At 45.2% G+C, this 23116-nt stretch overlaps 1 protein-coding gene across 1 annotated transcript in view; it reads left to right on the top strand.

Moving 5' to 3' along the window:
- Positions 1-20261, top strand: part of WWTR1 (WW domain containing transcription regulator 1) — a 122871-nt gene extending 102610 nt beyond the window's left edge. Inside the window, exons 4-6 of the mRNA XM_054038779.1 lie at positions 11430-11563; positions 13379-13491; positions 16669-20261. Coding sequence (XP_053894754.1) covers positions 11430-11563; positions 13379-13491; positions 16669-16853 — 432 coding nt within the window. The 3' untranslated portion in view covers positions 16854-20261. The remainder of the gene's footprint in view (positions 1-11429; positions 11564-13378; positions 13492-16668) is intronic.
- The last annotated feature ends 2855 nt before the right edge of the window (positions 20262-23116 follow it).

The following is a 23116-nucleotide window of genomic DNA, read 5'->3' as shown; positions in this document are numbered from 1 at the left end:
GTGCTGGGCCGGGGGCCAGGGCCGGGCCGGTGGTGCGGGGGCGGGGCGGTGCTGGGCCGGGGGCTGGCCCGGGGCCGGCACCCCAGGGCCCGAGCCGACCCAGGCTGGAGACGCCGGGGGGCCAGCCTGGGCCGCGCCTCCTCTCCCCACCCCCCCCACCCCTTACCTGCTTCAGGCTTCCTGCGAATCAAATGTTCGCGGGAAGCAGGGGAGGGGGCAGAGTTGGGGCGGGGACTTTGGGGAAGGGGTGGAGTTGGGGCGTGGGCGGGGGTGGGGGCAGGGCCGGGGCCCCGTGGAGTGTCCTCTTTTTGGACACTCAAAATATGGTAACCCTATCCTATGTATTGAAAGCACACGCAGTGTCGAAATGCTCGATTTTCTACCATAAGTGAGAGGATCAGCAGGAGAGGAATGATAATGATTAGCAAAATCAAACCAGTCTCTCTTCCCATTCTGAAAGGGCAGTTTGGAACCTGAGCATGTGCAGTGAGATGTTTCTCAGGGAGGGTTGCAGGAGATGTGATAGTGGATCTCTAGAATCCTTTGGCATACAGTTGAAAAGAGGTTTACATCAGAAGTATGTACAAATACAATGAATAATTCAATATGCTGCACCCCTTTGAAGCCTCTAAAGATTTTGGCAGCTTTAGCAAATACCCTCCGAAGAAGCAGGTATTTTGACAATGTTGTAATCTCAGGATATTGCATTTATTTTTCTTTTTGTTTCCACTGATTCCCCATCCCCTTCCCTCTTTGACAACCTCTACTGCAACTCCAGGCAGATTATTATGGGCATTCACTCCCCTTTGAAGTGAATGCCAAAGGCTGCTGAATTGTCTTTTTGCTGTCTAGAAAGCTGGAGTCCTACAGCATGTGTCTCCAAACCTGTCATCCACATGGCATTGGAACAGCGGCAGCACACTGCCAGGCACTTCAGTTATAAGGAGCCTAATACTGTGTTGCTGGGCTAGACACTAACTAGTCCTGCAGTGCTGTGCAAAAGGAAGGAGGGAGCATCAGGAGCCTTTTTCCTTGTGCCCCTGTGCATTGTTCAGGCAGTCATGGTCTTTGTTGCAGTGTCAGCCAAGAAACAAGAGGGTATATCATTGACAGCAATGCTTATAAAGGGGCCCCACACCACATCCCCTGCACCAGAAAGCAGAGCTGGACCAGAGCAGGGAACGAGTGATGATGATAATGAGGCTAGTCACCTCGATTTCAAGGACAACGTCGACAATCACAGTTTGTACTAATGGGACATTGCGTGACTCCGTAGAACAATTCAGGAAGAACAGTGTTTACCGCACTGGCCAAAGAGCCATTTGCCTAATTGTGTTGATTGAGCTGCACATTGTTTTCATGCCTGACGCTGTGTTTCCAGCAGCTCAGTGTGATTCTTCTCAAAAGTGTGGACACCCAACCTTAAGACATGGTGTCCTGCAATAAGATCCATCACCAGTTGCTCAATGGTCGAGTCAGAAATGTTGGTTTTGTGCAGATTTTGTGTCAGAGTGCCTTTGAAACGTTTAATACGCCCTCACTGATTATAATGCTGGCGCTTAATTTTTAAGACTTGTTTTTATAGCTGTGATGCCATTTGAAGAGCTATGAATGGCTTCTTATAGCATCACAGCTAAGAATAGACCAAAAGGGCTATGAGCCAGGACACATTGTTGCTTAACCCCATTTGTGATTGGAAATGGGTCTGTTAGTGGTTTTCAAACTGTGGGTCACGACCCAGTACTGGGTCGTGGAATGTAAGGCACTGGGTCACGGCAGCTCTGGTCAGCACCAACGACTGGCCGTTAAAAGACCTGTCAGTGGTGCTGCCCGGCTAAGGCAGGCTAGTCCCTACCTGTTCTGACACAGCGCTGCACCCCAGAAGCAGCCAGGAGCAGACCCAGCTCCTAGGCGGGGGCACCACGGGGCTCTGTGCGCTGCCCCCGCCTCGTGCACCAGCTCCACACTTCCATTGGCCAGTTCCAAGTTGGGGGGGTGGTGCTTGTGGGCAAGAGCCGCACTGAGCTGCTTGCACGCCTCCGCCTAGGAGCCGGATCTGCTGCTGGCCGCTTCCAAGGCACAGCACGGTTCACAGTGCCAGGACAGGCAGGAAGCCTACCTTAGTACCCCCGCTGTGCCGCTGACCGGGAGATGCCCAAGGTAAGCCCGTGCCCCAACCCCATGCCCCAATTCCCTGCCCCAGCCCTGAGCCCCCCCAAACCCAGAGCCCCTTCCTGCACCTCAAACCCCTCATCCCTGGCCCCAGCCCAGATCCCCGACCCCTTCCCACACCCCAACCCCCTGCCCCACCCCAGAGCCTGCACCCCCAGCCTAGAGCCCTGACCCCCTCCCACACCCCAACCCTCTGCCCCAGCCCTGAGCCCCTCACACACCCCAAACCCTTCATCCCCAGCTCCGTTGGGTTGCGGGCATCAACAATTTTCTTCAACTGGGTCACCAGAAAAAAGTTTGAAAACCACTGTTCTAGATGGCAGTAGTTGTAAAAAAGAAAATTCACACACCAGCAGGGCATATGGAAGGAGAGCTCACGTGGCTGGTAGAAAGAGAAGAAATTTTTGAGAAGTCACACTGTCTTAAACTGTATTTGTAATATTTTGGTACACTGCAAACACACCCACAAACCTTCTAATATAAATTTCAGTTAATGTGGGGTTACTTTGGTTTAACTTCTGTAACTCTCTCCCTGTAGCTATGATTATGGTAATTTCATTTTTGGGAGAAGATAAGAGAACACTTAACAAAATAGCATCAAGCATTTAACAGCTGTGGTACCTCATGTTTATCAGGCTGTTTAGTTTGTGGGCAATATGATAAGTGGTCAACTATTTCAGAAAATTTTTCTCAAAACATTCCTCCCACAAATAAGAATTTTTTGACAAAATGGCCATTCTTTCCAGAGCACTGGACTCACTGCTTCTGCACAAACTGAGAGTCTCGCAACGTGTACTTGGAATTTAATACTGTCTGGTGTTTTCTGTGCTGCAGCTGAACTGGTATAATCACTTAGCCAGGGAATTCAGATACTGAGCTCTCTGGAAAATGTGGTGCCAACTACTGATTGGTCCAACTAGGAGAGATTCATGCCCAAATTAATTGACTATGTAGCCAGATATAGTATCTGGATTCAGACTGTTCTACTTCAGAGTGATAGCATAGTCAGCAATCTATTTGAGGATTGCTTTCTCCACTCCAAGATTTAGACAGGCCTTGAGTATCAAGGCCGTCTTTGAGCTACAAAGCAAGGGAGCTACAGCAGTGGTTTTCAAACTTTTTTTCTGGCGATCCAGTTGAAGAAAATTGTTGATGCTCGCACCCAACGGAGCTGGGGATGAGGGGTTATGGTTGTGGGAGGGGGGTTCTGGGCTGGGGCAGGGGGTTAGGGTGCGGGAGAGGGTCAAGGCTCTGGGCTGGGGTGCAGGCTCTGGGGTGGGGCCAGGGATGAGGGGTTTGGGGTGCAGGAAGGGGCTCCGAGTTTGGGGGGGCCCCAGGGCTGGGGCAAGGAATTGGGGCATGGGGTTGGGGCACGGGCTTACCTTGGGTGGCTCCCGGTCAGCGGCGCAGCGGGGGTGCTAACGCAGGCTTCCTGCCTGTCCTAGCACCACGGACCACGTTGCGCCCAGAAAGTGTCCAGCAGCAGGTCTGGCTCCTAAGTGGAGGCATGCAAGCGGCTCCGTGTGGTTCTTGCCCACAGGCACTGCTCCCACCAGCTCCCATTGGCCCAGCCAATGGGAGTGCAGAGCCAGTGCTCGGGGTGGGGGCAGCACACAGAGCCCCGTGGCCCCCCAGCCTAGGAGCCGGACCTGCTGCTGGCCACTTCTGGAGCGCAGCGCGGTGTCAGAACAGATAGGGACTAGCCTGCCTTAGCCGGGCAGTACCACTGACGGGACTTTTAATGGACCGGTCAGCGGTGCTCACCAGAGTCGCTGCGACCCAGTGCCTTACATTCCGCAACCCAGTACTGGGTCGCGACCTGCAGTTTGAAAACCACTGATCTAGAAAAGCCTTCCTATAACTTTCTGTATGGAGACAGTGCTAGGGCTTGTCTGTATGAGAAAGTTGCATCAGTGTAACTTGAATCAGCTTTTAAACTGATATAGTTGAACCAGTGCAAAAGGCAGTGTGGACAATCTTATCTTCATGGAAAAGTAATTTATTTCAATTAAGTCTTCAGAACAGATTTAACTAAATTGAAATAAGCCACTCTTCTACAGATAGTATTCACACAGCCTTCACTATATCTGTTTACATTTACACCATAGGTTATACTGGTTGAACCCTTTTATTATTTTATTTAGTTATTTAGTTATTAATGAGATGGATCAGGGAGAGTAGCAGACAGCAATATATACCATATACTGTCTGGTCTCTTCAATACAGTTTAATTCTCTAAAGTATTTTGCATCACAGTTCTCATGAAAGATCAAAGGAGGGAGCCTTGCTCTTCCTCACTCTCCTTTCGCCTCTGCACAAGTTGCCCAGCATTCCACTGGGGAGTGCAGCCCCTGCTTCCTTCTAGCTGCTGTCCCAAAGGGGGCAGTGTTAGGCTGGGAACATCACCCACCACCCTTTCTGTACCACTTACAGAGCTGGCTGAGCAAGGAGCACATTAACCCCTCTCATGGGCCGGTGCTGCTACTGCTCTGGCATGTGCATTCTGGGAACCATGGCAGGAACGGGCCTGAGCCAGATAGAATTTCTCCTTGGGAGTCAAACTTGCAGTGCAGCCGCTCTGTACCTGCGAGTGCCAAGGGCAGAATTTGTCCTGTCGCTGTATGATATTTTTGACCGGTTGGGGATATGTCTGTATCAAATTGTAAAATCCATTTTGTTTTGTGAATCTCAATTTGTTTCAGGGACTCAGATTTTGTATTGCAACTTCCTTTGTGGATTAGAGTATCCATTTTATAGCAGGGGCTTGACACCTAGTGGAAAGACTATGTCTGAGAAACTATGATAGAGCAATAAAGGGCCATCAAAGCTGAATAACTTTTTTCTACTAGTAGGGCCATTGACTTTTAATTAATCTCTATACCAGAAGCCAACCGTGGGTGAGGGAGTGGGCCCAAAAATCTCCCATCTGAAGCACATGAGCAAAAAGGGGACAGAGACTGTTTTAAAAGAAGGATGCTTCACTATGCAAAGGGCTAGACCACAAGCACAGGGAAGAAGACCAGGATAATGAAGGCAGGGAAGGGTTGCCTAGCCTAAGGATGTTGCTCAAACCCAGGACAAACAGGAGGAGTGAGATCAGACATGGGGGAGAGGGCGGATCAGGCTGTGTTCAGGATTTAGTTATTTTTCCCCAAGATCTGTAACTCTATAGTGTGCTCTGTTAAGAGTAAACCGTAATGTTAAACACATTCCTTTGTTAAACCTGTGTTCCTTGCTTTCCAGCCACTTGTCTTGGATTTAACTAGAAACCAGAGCTCCCACAGCCAGGTGGACTCTGGGGAATCTTGTCTAAGCAACCGAGGTCTTGGGATGGGTGGGCTGAGGCCCTGGTTACAAGATTTAAGAAGGCCCAACTGCAAGGAAATTGCCCAAGAAGGATATCATATACATGGTCTACACCCAAGAGCATGCCTGTGAGATCCAGAGCTACGAACAGTGGCCAGCCTCTGCCCAGAACCAGCAGGGTTATTATAACCATGGGGGATTCATCAGATGGGTTCACTAACAGACTGGTCTATCCAGAGAGGAGAACTGGGCTAGGTTGTAATAGTATGGTATAGCAAACCAGTGTTGAACAGACCATAGGCTGTGGAGCCAGTGGGGGTACCCAGGCCATGACCCAACAAATTTTTGGCCAAGCCAAACCTGACTGGCATGGCAACCCCAGGCACCAGGTCACAATGCTACTCACTCAAATTTGGCCTGTCAGCCCCTTATGCCAGGGTTTATATGCCCTTGCCTGAACCCCATTGCATACCACCAGAACCTTTAATTTGTGCGCCCCCTGCCCCCAAACTATCAACAGTTAGGCATTGTCTCTGATGGAGGGGCAGCCAAGCCAGACCTGAGTGGCTCTGTGACCCCATGCATCAAGTCACCACACCACTTGCTCATATTTGGAGTAGGTAGGTACAAGGACTAATAGGATGGGTTAAGCTGCTGGTGGGCAGGGTACCTGAGAGGTGGAAGAGGAGAGTCAGGTTGGGAGGGAATCTGTGCCCCCTCCCCCCGCACACACTTTAAATGGCACTTCGCGGCCCCTGGAACAGACTACAGTGGTGTTGGGAGTTGGCTTATCTTCATGAGAGAGAACTGCATTAGTAGCACAGCTGTCATTACTGACTTTAGATGAATAACCTGACACTTCATCTGGTTCATGATGAGTTTACTTGGCTTACATCTGCAACCCCTCTCTCCTCAGCCTTTGGAGCAACAGCCATTTATATAGGTACCTCAAGCTCAAATTAGACTGCTGCTTGCCTTTTATTTTGACCCTTTTGCGTTTCCTTAACAAGCAGCTGATCTCTTGTGTGGCCATGTTGCATAACCTTGGAGACTGCAACACTGGAAAGCTACCAAAGGAATTAGGGTCTTGAAGGATGAGGTGGAGGTTGTTTGGTGTCTTTGAAAAGAGGGAGGCAGCTCCAATCATACAGGGCTTCCTGGAAGAAGGTAGAAAGTGGGAAAAGAAGGCACCTCAGTATTCCTGGGATAGGTTAATTAGAAAGTCTTCCATAGAGAGAGAAGGTATTTATCTCCATCCTCCATTTAACTTAAAACCGAGTCTATGGAAGTGTACAGATTATTCAAAATCTTATTTGACTCCTTCCCCCTACTTCCCTCCTGCCCATCGTTTTGATTTAACATAACACTTTCCCAATGACTTAGTAGACCAGTGGAGTGAAGACATCTTCCTGAGTAATGGAATTCACTAGCTACTCTGAATTAACTATGTCTTTGACAGTGTTTGAGAACAATTCTGGAAAATTACTTGGAGAGAGCTTTCAGCTGCCAATATATCATTACCTGCTGTAGAAACACAGGAGACTGGAATAGCATACCTGCTAGGCATCTGACCATTTTAATCAAAAGAGTTGCAAAACTCCCATGCTGTGCATCCACCTACTGATTGTAAACAAACATTCACTTCAGAAATGGCCTTTCTCCTCTACCAGCGTGTGACCTGGATAACTCTTACCTCAGTAGATTTTCTTTGGCTGGGCTGTGATGCAGATTCCCCGTGATAGATAATTGGTAGATACTCACAGTCATTGCTGGTCATCACTAATATCACCTTTTCCAGTAAAGTACATTTTATAGACCAATCTCTTTCTACATTCATTTTTCTCTATTTCTAGTCAGATTCAAGGACTTCTGCTATTATAAGTGGCACCAGAACTTGTTAAAATGTTGGTTTTATGTAGTGTGGTCCCTTGTGAATACAGGCTGCTGCATCCAGGAAGGTTTCCCAGTCACCTTTGCACAGACAGGATTATTCAGTCTGATATTCCTTACAGTTCCAATGAACTTATTTTGCATTCTGGAAATTGCAAAACTGGCATGACATCCAGCAGGAACAAACTTTAGGTAATGAAGGTGACCAAATTAAAAAATGTCACTTCGTAAATCTTCACTATTTTTGGTGATGCACACAATGAGGTCCCAATCTTGATCTCATTGCCGCCAGTGACAAAATTCCCAGTGGCAGCAGGAGCAGGCCCAAAGTTTTGTGTTTTGTCCTGTGTGTTTTACCTGAGAAATAGATATCAAAAGTTGTTTGGTTTTTGTTCTGCTTAGCAGTGACCGAATAAGTTACATGCAAGTCATGTCCTATGCTTATCATCCATTGCCTTCTGCCCTTCCTTTAATTGGGGGAACACCTCAGGAGCAGTGACACAAGCCTGAGCCAGTAAAAAGATGCCATCCATTCTGAATAGGACTTGGTTCCAAATACCCGGGAGAGAAGTATATTAATATTCACAGTTATTTGGCCTCAGACTCAGTTCTACTCTAGAGTATTGGCTAAACTTACTTTAAAATTATTTTACATCCTTGCAAACAGAATAAATAGTTCCCATATTGAGTCAGTATTTTCTGCCCCTTGCCAAAATCTTATCATTAATAATGTATGAAGGCCCCAGTTATGACTGGAAAACATATTGCCCAAATTGCTAAAATATGGCCTTGAATGGCTTAAAGATTGCATTGTAGCAAAACAGATCCTAGCAAACCTTCTCCTGCATCTTTTTTTGTTCTTCTTTCCTCCCTCTGCCCCATTATTCTCCCAGCTTGATTTTTTTTTTTTTGGTTGGTCTTTATAGTTTATGCTTTAAAAAAATCCTTTTCAATAAGCTTTGGTGCAGTAGTAGAAATTTGGCAGTGCTCTAGGATTCAGATATAATAGTGTCACGTATGTCACTCACGTGAGAGCGAACTTAGGTTCTATCTGCTGTCATCCACCTGATTTGAATTGTAAGTGGGAAGGCTGCCCAGTAGGCTTTATAATAATTTTAGCGTGGCAAACAAGATGACATGGTGTTACAAAAAGGCTCTGAGTCTGTTTACTCTTCGCATACTCAACTCATATCTTGACAATTAAATGAAACATAATACTAAGCGTCTATCCTAAAATATGGTGTTAAGGTAAAAGTTACTCACTTACAAGTGAAGAGTCCAGATTGGCCAGTATCACTGGAAGAGTAAGCTACAGGTACAATAAAACACGTGGCACCAAATTCTGCCCTCAGGTATTCATACTTGTTCAACTTACCTGGATGTTAAAGGGAGTTGCATGTGTGAGGAAAGAATTTGGCCTTAAGTAAAGAGAAAATTTGGCTTCAAGTAAAGAGTAAGTTACAGTACAATCACGTGAGATTAGAGGTCTGAGCAAACAGCAATAAACTTCATTAACAACCATTTAAAACACCAAAAGGTCCTCATTGCAATCCGGACTGACTCTGCTTTCCTCAAACACCAGTAAAGGGTTGTTAGTTGTCCTAGGGCAGACGTGGGCAAACTATGGCCCACGGGCCACATCCGGCCCATGGGACTCTCCTGCCCAGCTCCTGGCTGGGGAGCCTAGTCCCCAGTCCCTCCCCCGCTGTCCCTCCTCCCCTGCAGCCACGCCGGCCGCGCTCTGGCCTGCCGCTCCCGCTGGGCAGCGTGGGAACTGCAGCTGGCTCTGTTCGGGTGTCGCGGCTGCGAGCTCCTGCTGCTGGTAAGGGGGCGGGGAGTTGGGTAAGGGGGGGTGGGTAAGGGGGCGAGGGGTCCTGGGGGGCAGTCGGAGGAGAGGGCGGTTGGATGGGGTGGAGGTTCTGGGGTGGTGGTCAGGGGATGGGGAACAGGGAGGGTTGGGAGTGGGAGTCCCAGGGGGCCTGTCAGGGGGCGGGGATGTGGATAGGAGTCAGGAGGGCAGTTAGGGACAGGGAGCAGGGGGGGTTGGATAAGGGGGTGGGATCCCGGGGGGCAGTTAGGGGCGGGGGGTCCCAGGAGCAGGTGGTCAGGGGATGAGGAGCAGAGGGCGGTTGGATAGGGGGTGGGAGTCCTGGGGGGGGCTATCAGGGGGCGGGGGAGTGAATAGGGGTCAGGGGACAGGGAGCAGGGGGGGTTGGATGGATTGGGGGTTTTGAGGGGGGCAGTCAGGGGGCGGGAAGTGGGAGGGGGCGGATAGGGGGTGGGGGCCAGGCTGTTTGGGGAGCACAGCCTTCACTACCCAGCCCTCAATACAGTTGCACAACCCCGATGTGGCCCACGGGGCAAAAAGTTTTCCCACCCCTGTCCTAGGGCAAAGAAACTCTGAATATTCTGTTACATCATGTTTATGGTATTAGTTGAGACAATCTTAATTTTAGCTTTTCATAAAGTCTTCTTTACTAATCTAATTTCAAAACTAGTGGGAATAGTTACAGTCATATTAAAGGAGTTAAATATTTTCCTCTTAAAGTGGCTGAAATTGGTTGAATGGAGAAAGATTTTCTACCAGGGTTTGTAGAAACTGCTCCTTTAATTCATTTTTTTAAAAAATTAGTAATTGAGGTGAATAACTGATATGACTTTATTGATTCTTACACCTCTGAATAGGAGACGTATTCCTTTGGGCCATCCATAGGGAATAATGCACCCTATGTAATCATCCATTTTGCCATTAGATGTCACTGTTGTTCCACAGAAATACAGTCACAAGGGTGTTTCTCTGGATTTGTCTCTTAAAAAGAGAGTTTAGAGAAACAAGTTTCAAATGTTTGCCTCAGCTCTAATTACTGATTTATCATCTTCTGTACAATGTACATGAAACAGATCATTAACACCATAGGCAGTTCACCCTAAAGATTGTTGGATCAAATTCCTGATTCCTGGATAATGTTTTAGCTACTCTGTTACTCATCCAGATGGCGCTGTTATAAGATCTAATAAATTAGTCTGTCTAGTAGTTGACAGTCTATTTTTAGCCCCTGACTCTGGTCTCTTTTATACCAGTATAAATCAGGAATAATTCCATTAAATCAATGGAATTACACTGCTATAAAACAAATGTGAGATCAGAATCAGGTTCTTAAAAAGTTTTATAATTGCCACTTTGAGTCATGCCTTAATTCTTTCAAAGGGCTTGGCTTCAATACAGAGTTAACTCGAGTTATAAGTTGGGCATGGCTCCTGACTCACATCCTACCAACACACAAACCCCCTGAATGTGGTGCTGCTTTTAACTCGAGTTGATTGGCTCATTGGGGAGTACATAGGCTACAGTTCAAGTTCGTATAACTTGTCAGCTGCTAGCACAGTCACTCTGTGGTCCTAATGCAATCGCTGTGCAGTAATTCAGTTGCTGTGGGCAGCTCTGTGTTATTTTGCAGCATGAGTGCTCACCTGATATAGGCCAACTCCAGTGTAGTTAACTCTGCAGTGAAGACCTAGTCATGGTCTGTAGTAGGGATATGCGTGCCAAAGGTGGCACGCGAGCTGATTTTCAGTGGCACTCACACTGCGTGGGTCCTGGCCACCGGTCCGGGGAGCTCTGCATTTTAATTTAATTTTAAATGAAGCTTCTTAAACATTTTAAAAACCTTATTTACTTTACATACAACAATAGTTTAGTTATATATTATAGACTTATAGAAAGAGACCTTCTAACAATGTTAAAATGTATTACTGGCACATGAAACCTTAAATTAGAGTGAATAAATGAAGACTCGGCACACCACTTCTGAAAGGTTGCTGACCCCTGGTCTGTAGCTTTGGAGAACATCTGCCCCTGTAGCCAGTATGTGACTTCTTAAACCAACAATCATAATTATAGTGTTTGGAATCAAGTTCCCAGGTAAAAACAATTGAATTGTAGACTCACTTCTTCTTAGAATGGGTATTTCAGATGTAAAGGCACTTTGCTGCCATGTCTCTGAGATGTTTGAGTAACTTTACCTTTTTTCTTACTCTCTTATTTATTAATTTTTATTTAGGAAGCTGCACTATGCAGACAACTTCCCATGGAATCAGAGAATATGGCCCCAGTTCAGACTGCTGTGAACACACCTGCCATGACACAAGACATGAGGACTATTACAAATAATGGATCGGATCCTTTCCTGAACAGGCAAGTTAATGTCCTCTTCATCAACTGTTTGGTTCTGTTGTTTTATCTGTGGCACAGATTGTTTTGCAGATGCCTTTCCCTAGCAAACTCCTAAATTCTCAAAGTTTTATAAAGATTGGCAAAATTCTAGTGCAACTCTGAAAACTTAGCAGTGTCATCTCAAGAAGGAACTGGCCACATCTTAACCATTCAGACATTTATTTTGTGAAAATTATATGGACAGTAGTACTGTTCAGTGAGAGAGACCAGGTAAGATGAAAACTTTGTTTATGCTTCAGATGACAGAAGAGGACCTTAAAAAAAAAGTATGTTGGAGACAGTATTACAGATAGATTACATTATTTTAGACTGCAGAACTATTGGAATGCAATTTTTATATCTAGAGAAAGTTTTAGTTTTTTTCCCCTCCAAAATAAAAACTGGTTCTACAGCAACCACTAGATATTTGGCTCTAGACTTTAAAAAAATGGCCTCCAATTGTAGGCTGAGTTTCATGTTTACAGTTGCACCCATTTAAAAGCCTAACTACATTCACAAGTCATGTGTTTAAATCTCCAAATGGGTGCAGTTGCAGAAACAAAATTGTCTCTGCAGTACTGGAGGCCAGATTGAGGCCTGACTAAAAATATCAGGGCAATATTTACAAAATGGTATGGGGAAGACAGTGCCCAAATCCTATGCACTGCTCTGAAAATGCCTGCCTGAAAATGTTACATAGGTTGGGCCTGGTTCTATGTTAGGGTTACCATATTTTGTGCCTCCAAAAGGAGGACACTCCATGGGGCCCTGGCCCCGCCCCCAGCCCCGCCCCAACTCCGCCCCCTCCCCAAAGTCTCCGCCCCCTCCCCTGCTTCCCGCGAACATTTAATTCGCGGGAAGCCTGGGCAGGTAAGGGGGAGTGTGGGGGGAGGAGGTGCGGCCCAGGCTGGCCCCCCCGACGGCTCCAGCCTGGGTCGGCTCGGGCCCTGGGGTGCCGGCCCCGGCCGACCACCCCCGGCCCGCCCAGCACTGCCGGCCCCCGCCGGCCCAGCGCACCCCCCGGCTCCCGGGCCCGGCGGCCCAGCGCACCCCCCCGGCGGCCCGGCTCCCGGCCCGACCCCCCGGCTCCCGGCCCCGCGGCCCAACGCACCCCCCCGGCGGCCCGGCTCCCGCCCGGCCCCGCAGCCCAGCGCACCCCCCCGGCGGCCCGACCCCGCTGCCCAGCGCACCCCCCCGGCGGCCCGGCTCCCGGCCCGACCCCCCGGCTCCCGGCCCCGCGGCCCAGCGCACCCCCCAGCGGCCCGGCCCCGCGGCCCAGCGCACCCCCCCCGGCGGCCCGGCTCCCGGCCCGACCCCCCAGCTCCCGGCCCGGCGGCCCAGCGCACCCCCCCGGCCCCGCGCACCCCCCCGGCGGCCCGGCTCCCGGCCCGGCTCCCGGCCCGACCCCCCGGCTCCCGGCCCCGCGGCCCAGCGCACCCCCTCGGCGGCCCGACCCGGCACTGCGCCCCTGGACCCCGGCCCGGCACCGCGCGCCCGGCCCCGCGACCCCGGCCCAGCCCTCCCTCCCGATTTTCCCGGACATGCCCGGCTTTTGGGGATTTCCCCCCGGACGGGGATTTGAGCCACCAAAAGCCGGACATGTCCGGGAAAATCCGGACGTATGGTAACCCTATTCTATGTTATTGTGTACTAGTGCAAATGACCACACATAGTGCCCATCTAACGACGTATTTAAGTCTAGTGTTTGGACTATTGTTCTCCTTTTCTCAACCACCACCCTCAGGGATTATTTCTAAGAATATCTTTACTGAGGCTTCTTCATGTTTCAATTCATAGTGGGCCATACCATTCCAGGGAACAGAGCACAGACAGTGGCCTAGGCTTAGGATGCTACAGTATACCAACAACACCTGAAGATTTCCTCAGCAATGTAGATGAGATGGACACAGGTAGGAACAAGGAATATACTTATTTTGCTTAAAATTTCATAAATTGTGTTTTATAACCAAATTTCTAATTGTGTGAAATGAGTAATAATCTCTCATCCTTCCACATATAGGAATAGACAGGCCATGGGGCCCCCTCCTGCAGGGTGCTCAGTGCATTTGGTCACATTTATGCCAGCATTTGTTAAAGGTGCTCAGCACTTCACAGGATGGGGCCTATGAAGAGTATTGTCTCGACTGGAACCCTTAAGTTATAATGCATGAAAGCCTCCTCCTATTAAAATTAGGGATGTAAAAGATTAACCAGTTAACTGATAAAGCATCAGTCTTATCGGTTTTGGTTAACAGTTAATGGTTAAACTCCACTGCCTGCCAGAGCCCAGGACTCCGCTGCCGCCCTGGGGATGGCAGCCGGGAGGGATCCCGGGTGCACAGCCGGCAGCAGAGTCCCAGGTGTGGGGCTGGCAGCCGGGACCTGGGCGCGGGGGCTGGCAGTGTGGCCCCCGTGTAAAACGTGGGTGTGCTGCAGCACCCCCCGCACCACTAGTTCCCTGGTTAAATGTCTAACCTTGTAACCGATAAAATTTTTATCAGTTACACGGTTACTTTTTTTAACCACTATTTACGTCTCTAATTGAAATAAATAGACCTTCTGTAGCTGACTTCACTGGGGCCTTGATTTCGACCAGTCCTAATAAATAAGGTTAAGATTTTTTCATGGATATTTTTAGCAAAAGTCATGGGCAATAAAGAAAAATTCATAGAAGCCCGTGACCTGTCCCTGACTTCTACTAAAAATATCCATCACAAAATGGGGAGCTGCTGGGCAGCTGCAGGGGCCTGGCTGGGAGCTCCAGGGGCCCCCACCACCCATGGGGGCTCAGAGCTCCAGGGTATCTCCCCTCCGCAGCTCTGAGCTGCGGGGTCCCCCGCTGCCAGAGGCCAGCAGCTGTGGGGTCCCCCCTTGACCCTGGCCACTGGGAGCCCTCCGGCACCCCCAGCCTGAGGAGCTCTCAGTTGCCTGTGGTGTCTGGGAGCTGCGGGGTCCCCCACGACCTATGACAGCTGGTAGGTGCGGGGTACTCCTGCTGCCTTGGGTGGCAGTGGTACCCTGTGGCTCCTGGCCACCCCAGGCGGCAGCGGTACGCTGCAGCTCCCAGCTGCCTGCGGGATAAAGTCACAGAGGTCTTTGGAAGTCATGGATTCCGTGATTTCCATGACCTCTGTGATAAAATCATAGCCTAACTAATAAAAAGATGCTTTAAGATATAGTCGGCGCATGCACTACCAATTGAGAGCCCAGTCCTGCATTCCTTGCCCTCCCAATACTCTGAGGTATGCAAGGAATGATGAATTGGATGCTAAGGGTAAGAGTTTAAAATTGTCAACCAGATGTCCTAGGTGGCTTTGAAAGACCTCAATCTAAATGTATGTAGGACTGTTGAAAAGTTAATATAACATAGTACAGTACTGCACTTCTACAGTACTTAGTACAATGGGCCCTAATCCATGATTGAGGCCTGTGAGTGCTATCACAATATAAATAACTTCCAGCAAGCATATACCACTCAACTGCTTGCAGTGGAATCTGATATAGTAAAACTCTATTTATAGTCGGGTGACCAGACAGCAAGTGTGAAAAGTCAGGACGGGGGTGGGAGGTAATAGGAGCCTATATAAGAAAAAGACCCAAAAATCGGGACTGTCCCTATAAAATTGGGACATCTGGTCACCCTAATTTATAGTGAAGAATAAAACCTGCTTATTGTTTCCCTGGTCATGCAAATGAAAAATTGTAGTTGTTGTTAGAGTGAACTCTGCTTATAGTTTTTCTGTTAACAGTATTAGTGACTTCAGGATTCCACTTTATTACTAGTATGGTTAGCTGCAGGGCTGTTATTCATATATGGGTGAGATTCACAATGTGGGTCCTAATATTCTGACTCCAGATACAAACAGCACCCAATTCAAGCTCCCAGATTGGCATCTTTGTGGGGCAGCTGGCCCCCTTCTCAGCTTTCTTGATCTACATCAATCACTGATTTCAGTGGGAATTTGGGGCATGCAAGGAATGTGTAGGGTCAAGTTCTTCAGTGGCAACTTGAAAAAGGGAGCACAATAAGGGGCCCTGTTTTTCATCTGTCATTATGGAGAGTTGTGTGTGAAATCCCCCTGACAGAAAATTGAAGATATAGCCCAAAAGTGAGCCAGTGAGTTTTGGAAGGATTTCCTATGTATCTGCCCCAGATTTGATTTGCGGGGATATAGGACCAGATTCTTCCTTTACTCATTTGGCCTGATACTTGACACCACTAAGTCAGTGGAATTATTCGGGAATAAAGTACTACCCCACATGAGTAAGCATGGCAGAATCTAATCCTAGGTGAATTGGTTTTAGCTCTTCCACATCTCTGCTTTGTCTAGTTCTGTGGGACTTCATTGCGTCATGAGAACAGTCTCCTAAGAAGAACAATTGCATTGGGATTTCCTTTCCAAACATGTATCCAGTTCATTGAGATATTGATTTTTTTGGTATTACTATCTTCACATTGTTTAAAAGATGAAAGTAAATGATTAGTAAACACATCAGTTCTTTCCAGCTACTGAAATAAGTGAGTGAAGTCAATGGGACTCAAGACTCCCTTTGAAATCAGTGGGAGTTCTGAGTGTGCAGTGAGTACAGTCATGCCCTTAATTATTTTACTGTTCATTATTGTTAATTGAGCCCAAAAAATAGAGTAATAACATTGCAAAGGAAAGTTCCTGTAAAACAGTCATTAGCCTTAGTTTGAACTATGGGCTATGGATGAAATTCACTCCTGTGCAGAGAGCCAGAGCACAGTGCTCACGTGGGCTTTGACTCCATTAGCCCTCTGCACAGGGATGAATTGCACTGTACTGCTTAAGTGAGGGGACCGAGGCTGCTCATTCAAATACTGTTCAAAAGAACTTTTTTGTGCTTTTGAAGCACAACAAAAGAGAAATCCTTCTCTGGATATGCTTTTCTGTAAGCAAAGGAGGCTTGACGGTAGTGTTTATAGAAGATACTTGTAATGCGGTGATTGTGGGAGGCGGCGGGGCGGAGGGGGGGAGTGTGCCTATGATTTTCAGCGTGTGCATTGTTTTAGAATCATTTCTAGAAGGGAGCCAGCAACTCTACGATTCTTCTTTCTTTTACAGGCGAAACTGTGGCGCAGACTCCCATGAATGTAAGTTCGCAACAGACACGTTTCCCTGATTTCCTCGACTGTCTTCCAGGAACAAATGTAGACCTTGGGACTTTAGAGTCTGAAGACCTGATCCCTATCCTCAATGATGTGGAGTCCGTACTCAACAAGAGTGAGCCGTTCCTCACCTGGCTGTAATTAATCACTCAGTGCTGATTCAGCCCTTAATACAAGCCAACATTTCCTTTCCCTCTTGAAATAGAGGTAGAGCATCTGAAAATCTTCAGATATACACTTGCTGCCTTAATGACTTGCTATATCACCTTTATGGTCAATTTAACCTGTGCCTAAATTTGATTGACAGTAATTTAAATATAAAATATATATTTCTTTCTGTTTTTCAAGAACTGCTTCTGCACATCTGTAACCTGTGTTTCCTTTACAGATCATATAGAAGTGTTTCTTTTTGGGGGGATGGGAATCGCAGATGGGCAGAGTATGGGATAGAGATCTGTGTCCATGATTAAACTCATGGGCTCTCAGTTAAAATTATGACTCTTAATGAACCAAAAAAGCTGACCACACATAGGCAGCTTGGTTCAAAAAAACCTGCACAGAATCAGACCACAAGTGCAGTTTTATAATTATATTTATGACAATAGTACCAAATGCTTTTTTATCTATTTAACTTGAGCTTTGAGCTTTAAAATCATTGTATTATTAGTAAGATTATGCAGTATGGAATACAGAATAATTCTGATTCCATAGCAACTATGATAATCCTTATTATACATTTGCAAAGGCACAAACCGTACTATTGCAGTTTATTTTCAGTATATTACTGTATAGCTTCCAGATAAATACTTCCAATTTGAAAGTAGCTGAGTGGTTCAGTAACAGTTTGACACTACAATAATATTGTAAAATAACCAGATTGGTACTAACTACCGCCTTAAAAAAAATCATAAACATGTAATTTTAAAAAAATGCATCTTAGATTTTGATGTTTATTTTATTAAGCACTACAATTTTATAACTAAATACATGAACACATTTTTTTAAATAAATCTGTGGCAACTCTATTTTTGACAACTGCAAAAATATACTTAAAAATCAGGACAGAAAAGAGTGGCACAACTTGACAATACCATAAGCAGTTTAAAAAAAAAAAAAAAAAGCCTTGTTCTTCTTGTTTTCAGTAGTAGTGTTTTTTAACTGACAATATCAATGAAACTGTACAGGTAACTGAATACTTGTAAACAGATGGTCACTTTATCAGATCAGTGATAACCAGGCAGGTGCTTGTATGTCTGGTAAAGTTGCTAAAATCCTAATCCTTGTTGCTTGCTAGAGTTGGTATACAAGACACATGGCATACTATCCTGTATATTCATATCAACTGTATATCCTATAACGGTTTCTTTTTCAAATGTTTGGGGCTGAGAAAGCATCGAGGACACAAAGCATGCAAAGTTTCCCTGAAATGCAAATGAAGTCCTGAAATTCTTAAGTATTTTGAACTTATTATTATTTATAATCTATGAATTTAAGCTTTTTATTTTGAAAAAAAAATGTAACTGTTTATGAAAGGCATTAATACAAGTCTCTGAGCTTGATCCAGTTTATGTGGGGAAAGCAAGAGATGTAGCACTCAGTGTAAATGTCTGTTTGTCAGGTCTAATCCATAAGATCCTATCTGTGCACCAGAATATTGGACACTAAAGAATTTTTTCTATCTTGTTGGGAAAGAGGCAGGTGAAAGGGTTAGAGATGAAGTGGCAGAAATATGGACTAGATTGGAAAGGTGAATGATTAAGTAACAGAAAATAATAACCGTACCTGAGAGGGAAGGATGGCTGCAGATAGGGACACACATGTAAGGAGAACCAGCTGTGTTCACTTAAACAATACCATACCATGAACCCAATACAAGAAACTTCCTTGTGAGAGAAGAGCTGCTTGGTTGCATGTTACCACAGTGGCATGGAATCTGTCTTGTCTTTTAAGCAAGAGAGGAGCGAGACCTACCCAATGAAGTTCTATTATACAGAGAAGACTAGTTCTTTATATATGTATTTTAATATAACACGGGATGAGGAGGCAGAGTTGCATCTGCACAGAATATTGCTGAATGGGCATTGTTTTATTTTTTTCCCCCCACTTATGTTAGAACTAAGCATTAAGATATTGGAAATTATCTTTCTGAACAAACAAGGGACCGAGTGGGGCTGAACGTTGTTACTGTATTATCATGAATCATGTTTCAGGTTATAAACTTAAATGAAAATCAGATGGTCCTACGGTTTTGTTCTTTTAGTTACACAAATGGCTTTATATAGTCAGATAATTTGGGATTTATGGTATCTGATTTTGACAGAAAAACTTTTAAAGCCAAATCCTCAGCTGCTGTATGATCAGTTAAGCTCCATTGAAGTCACTGGCCTAATAGTACAATTTACACCAGGGGATCTGAACCCTACCATGATTCAGTCAAACTTATAATTAAAGTTTAGAAAAATTAGTGTAAGCATTTACTAGTAAGTCAGTGTTTTTAATTGTTTTTTGTTTTGTTTTGTTTTTTGTCATAAAAAAACAAAGCTCCACAGAGCAGAATTCTAAATCTGGTGCCTGCTTCTCCACATGTATACTGGTGTAGGTCGGGAGGGTTGAGTGAAGAGAATAAGGCCCAGAAACATTACATTTTGTAATTGTTTTCATATTCCTGTGATCATAAAACAGCAGCAGAGTTGAATGGAAAGGTGCTATGTAAACCATTATTGCTACTGTAAAGCCAACTGCCTGTAAGTTAGGTCAAACCTTTTTTCATTCTGAATCAAATGATGGTGAAGATAAAGTAATTTTTTACACCACAACATGTTCTTTTTTCTACAGAGAGTATGTGCTGGATCACATGCACAAACACTCTCCCCCATCCCCATATTATCCTGTTTGTTGTGAAGTCATCCTTTCAAGGAGTTTTCTGACTTTAAAAACAGGCTGTGACAGAAGTATAAGTATTCAAAAAGCATATGTATTTGTAATTCTATTGAAACAATTTAATTTTTTACAATATTTCACTATTATTTCAATTTGTAAAATTACATTTATTTTACTGAATTCACACTGTCTACTTGTCTCAATACAGTAAATATGCTAGTGGGACAGTTGTACTGTTGACCATCACTGAGCGTGACATACATAAATGTTGGGGCTACGAAGTAACAGGATGTTAATTACAACTTGTATTCTGATAACACTATTAGAATGTAACTTTTTGGGGAGGGTGGGTTGACTATGAAAACAAATGCTGGGGTGTTTTGGGGGGCTGAGAGAGTTTAAAATGTCTTTTGAATATGGGAAAATGGGTGATGAAACAAACTGTTTCTTAATACACTGCATCCATGTATGTGCTAATACTTTAACTTTTTTATTTACTTTCTAATTTTATGTTATGATGTGTGAGCAGTTGTTTTTAATTTAGGTTATTTTGCATACAGAGGGTATGCATCAGAATCAATCAGATCAAACTATTGTACCCGGAGTTTGGTTCTGGTTTTTATTTCTTTGATCTTATACAAGAGAAAATAAATAAATGAATTAAAGCTTTTGGCTGCATTTTTGTTCCGTACAAATTTTTTTTATTATTATTTCTCTGGAGGATTTTAGAACTTGCTGAGCATTGTGTAACTCCACTTGGAATAAAGTAAAGAAGCAGTTCTGTGGAAAGAGATTACCTTTGGCTTAAGTGGCCAACATTTAGCAAAAGAAACCTTAAGATACAGAATTATGGTTCAGGTTATTAATAGCTATGAGTAGGTATTAGGTGATAGATATCCTGGTTACACCCACCCATGCCACATCCAACATGCATCCCAGAGGCACACTACTCATTTGTCCCCACACCACCTCCTAACTCACCACTATTAGTGCTTCACTACAATGTCACTCAATGAATTTCATTTCCAGAGAGGACCACCACTCTAAGGTCAATGTACCACTTAAGCCCTCACAATATAGTGTAAGTGGTGCATTGGCCTGGGGCTGCCCCTCTGCCCAGGGCGTGAATTTCACATTAACAGAATATTTTTCATCATTTGCTGAAGACAAGTCAATGAGCTTGTATGTTCCAGGCCTACATTTGAAAATCTGGCCTTTATCTACCATGTGTTGTTAAGACGAATACTGAAATTGTTCTAAACATATGCTTGTGAACTTCGACTTCCCCGTGCTTCCAGGCCATATATCCTGCACTCTGATATGTGGGTGAAGTGCATAACATTCAAGTATCAGAGGGGTAGCCGTGTTAGTCTGAATCTGTAAAAAGCAACAGAGGGTCCTGTGGCACCTTTAAGACTAACAGAAGTATTGGGAGCATAAGCTTTCGTGGGTAAGAACCTCACTTCTTCAGATGCAAGTCTTATGCTCCCAATACTTCTGTTAGCCTTAAAGGTGCCACAGGACCTGCATAACATTGTGTATTTTGTAAAATCAGTTACTGCACTCATACAACTGTGTTGTGGCATATGTTGCTCTCATACTGTAGGGTCCGTACTGGCAGGGCTTCCGACGGGGGGTGGGCAGCAATGTTAAAGCGCTGCCGCGGCAAAAGACCATTCTTAAAGCGCTGCCTTCATTAGCCATTAGTTAGAGCCAATATTTAAAGATAAAATGAAGCCGTACCTTCCATGATTACAGCTCAGCCTACCTAATGAACTTGAAGATCTGTAATGTAACTTCTTCGGATGTGGGTTGTAGCCCACGAAAGCTTATGCTCTAATAAATTTGTTAGTCTCTAAGGTGCCACAAGTACTCCTGTTCTTTTTGAGGATACAGACTAACACGGCTGCTACCCTGAAACCTGTAATGTAAGGGCTTATCAGTGAAGACAGAGGCAAAGTGCCAGGTCTGAATTCAGTGCTCATGAAAATGAAGCCCTTATAGCCTGCTTGGCTTTAAATCCTATTATGAACAAGCAGTATACAAATTTCCCCAAATTACCCCTGTGCTAATGCATGATCTGCAAAACACTGCATTCTAATCCTGAGACTCTTGGTCAAAGACTACCAGTTTTGGAAAACGTGGGGGTTACTTTATGATGTGGTTAAACATTCACAACAGGAACTACGAGTCTACCCCATTTGTGAATGAAATCAGGATTTGATCCCAGAGTGATTGGCTAATGCATTAACACATTGTGCCCCCAACTATAACAGAAGTGCTGTTGGTGATTTGGACTAGTGATCTGAACACAGGCCTGTGAGCCAGGAGCTCCTGAGACTTAATCCAGATTCTCTCATTGGCAAATCACATAATGTTTTCCCTAATTAACAGCTGAGTAAACAATTTCTCTTCCTCTCTATCTCACAGGGGTGTTGTGAGGCTTAAGTAACTATTTTGGAAAGGTGCTTTGAAGGTGATCATTTTAAAAAAGTAGTTAGAACTTAACATATACATGCTGCCCACTGGGTGAAGGAAAACAGAAGGATCCCCCAAACAATTTGCTTGTTAGACTGGCTTTCTCAAATCCCTTAGCCTTTCTGAATCTCAACCACATCTTTTTTCCTAAGGCTGTTTTCCTGAAACCCTGATTCTGTGCCCTTTGTCTACAGCAAATACTACTTATGTACTCTAATTCTACACCAGAGGAATGTAAAGTACTTCAAGGACTTACAAGCACTGTAGCCTGGTAAGCTGTTCACAAATATGTCAAATAGGATAGAATCCATTTGCTGTGACTTGCATTAATAAAAAAAGAGGGGCCTTAATAATGCATTGCACAAGCAGTTATAAAATTATGACATCAAAGGTAGCTGGAAACAGCTGCAGCATCCATCTGCTCCACTATGCTACTATGGAATGTGATATCATCCTTTACTCTAGCACCTGTTGATGTAACTATCTTACACGTATCTTTTCATTAAAGGTTAACAGCTGTCCTGTGCCTGATAGGTCTTGTCTTGGGAGCAAGGAATGTGTCTTATCTGTGATCTGATGGGTGATGGGTAACTGCACAGTGCAATCCGAAGAAGTGGGCTGTAGCCCACGAAAGCTTATGCTCTAATAAATTTGTTAGTCTCTAAGGTGCCACAAGTACTCCTGTTCTTTTTGCACAGTGCAAATGTTTAATGCCATTAATAATATAAATCGGAGTTGGACTAATGAATATCCAACATGAAACTGTCGATGGGATCTAAAAATAACTAGTTCATCATGAGCAGAAGCTCCTAATGAGCCCAATTGTGCGATAATTATGTGATGTGAGCTAATCTCCACCAGAGACTAAGACAAGACTCACACTTGCATTTCCTTTTGTAATCAGAGCTGCATTTGACCTTAGGGCATCTCAAAGTCATAGGGAATGCATCAAACCTACAGGACACAGATAAGAAACAGGTGGGCCAGTTGACTTTGGATTTCCAAGGGAACACAGTATCCATGCTTCTTGGTGTCTAGTTCCAGTT

Source organism: Malaclemys terrapin, chromosome 9, assembly GCF_027887155.1.
Source record: "Malaclemys terrapin pileata isolate rMalTer1 chromosome 9, rMalTer1.hap1, whole genome shotgun sequence".
Classification (NCBI taxonomy): Eukaryota; Metazoa; Chordata; order Testudines; family Emydidae; genus Malaclemys; species Malaclemys terrapin.
This window is presented reverse-complemented; position numbering and strand designations above follow the sequence as displayed.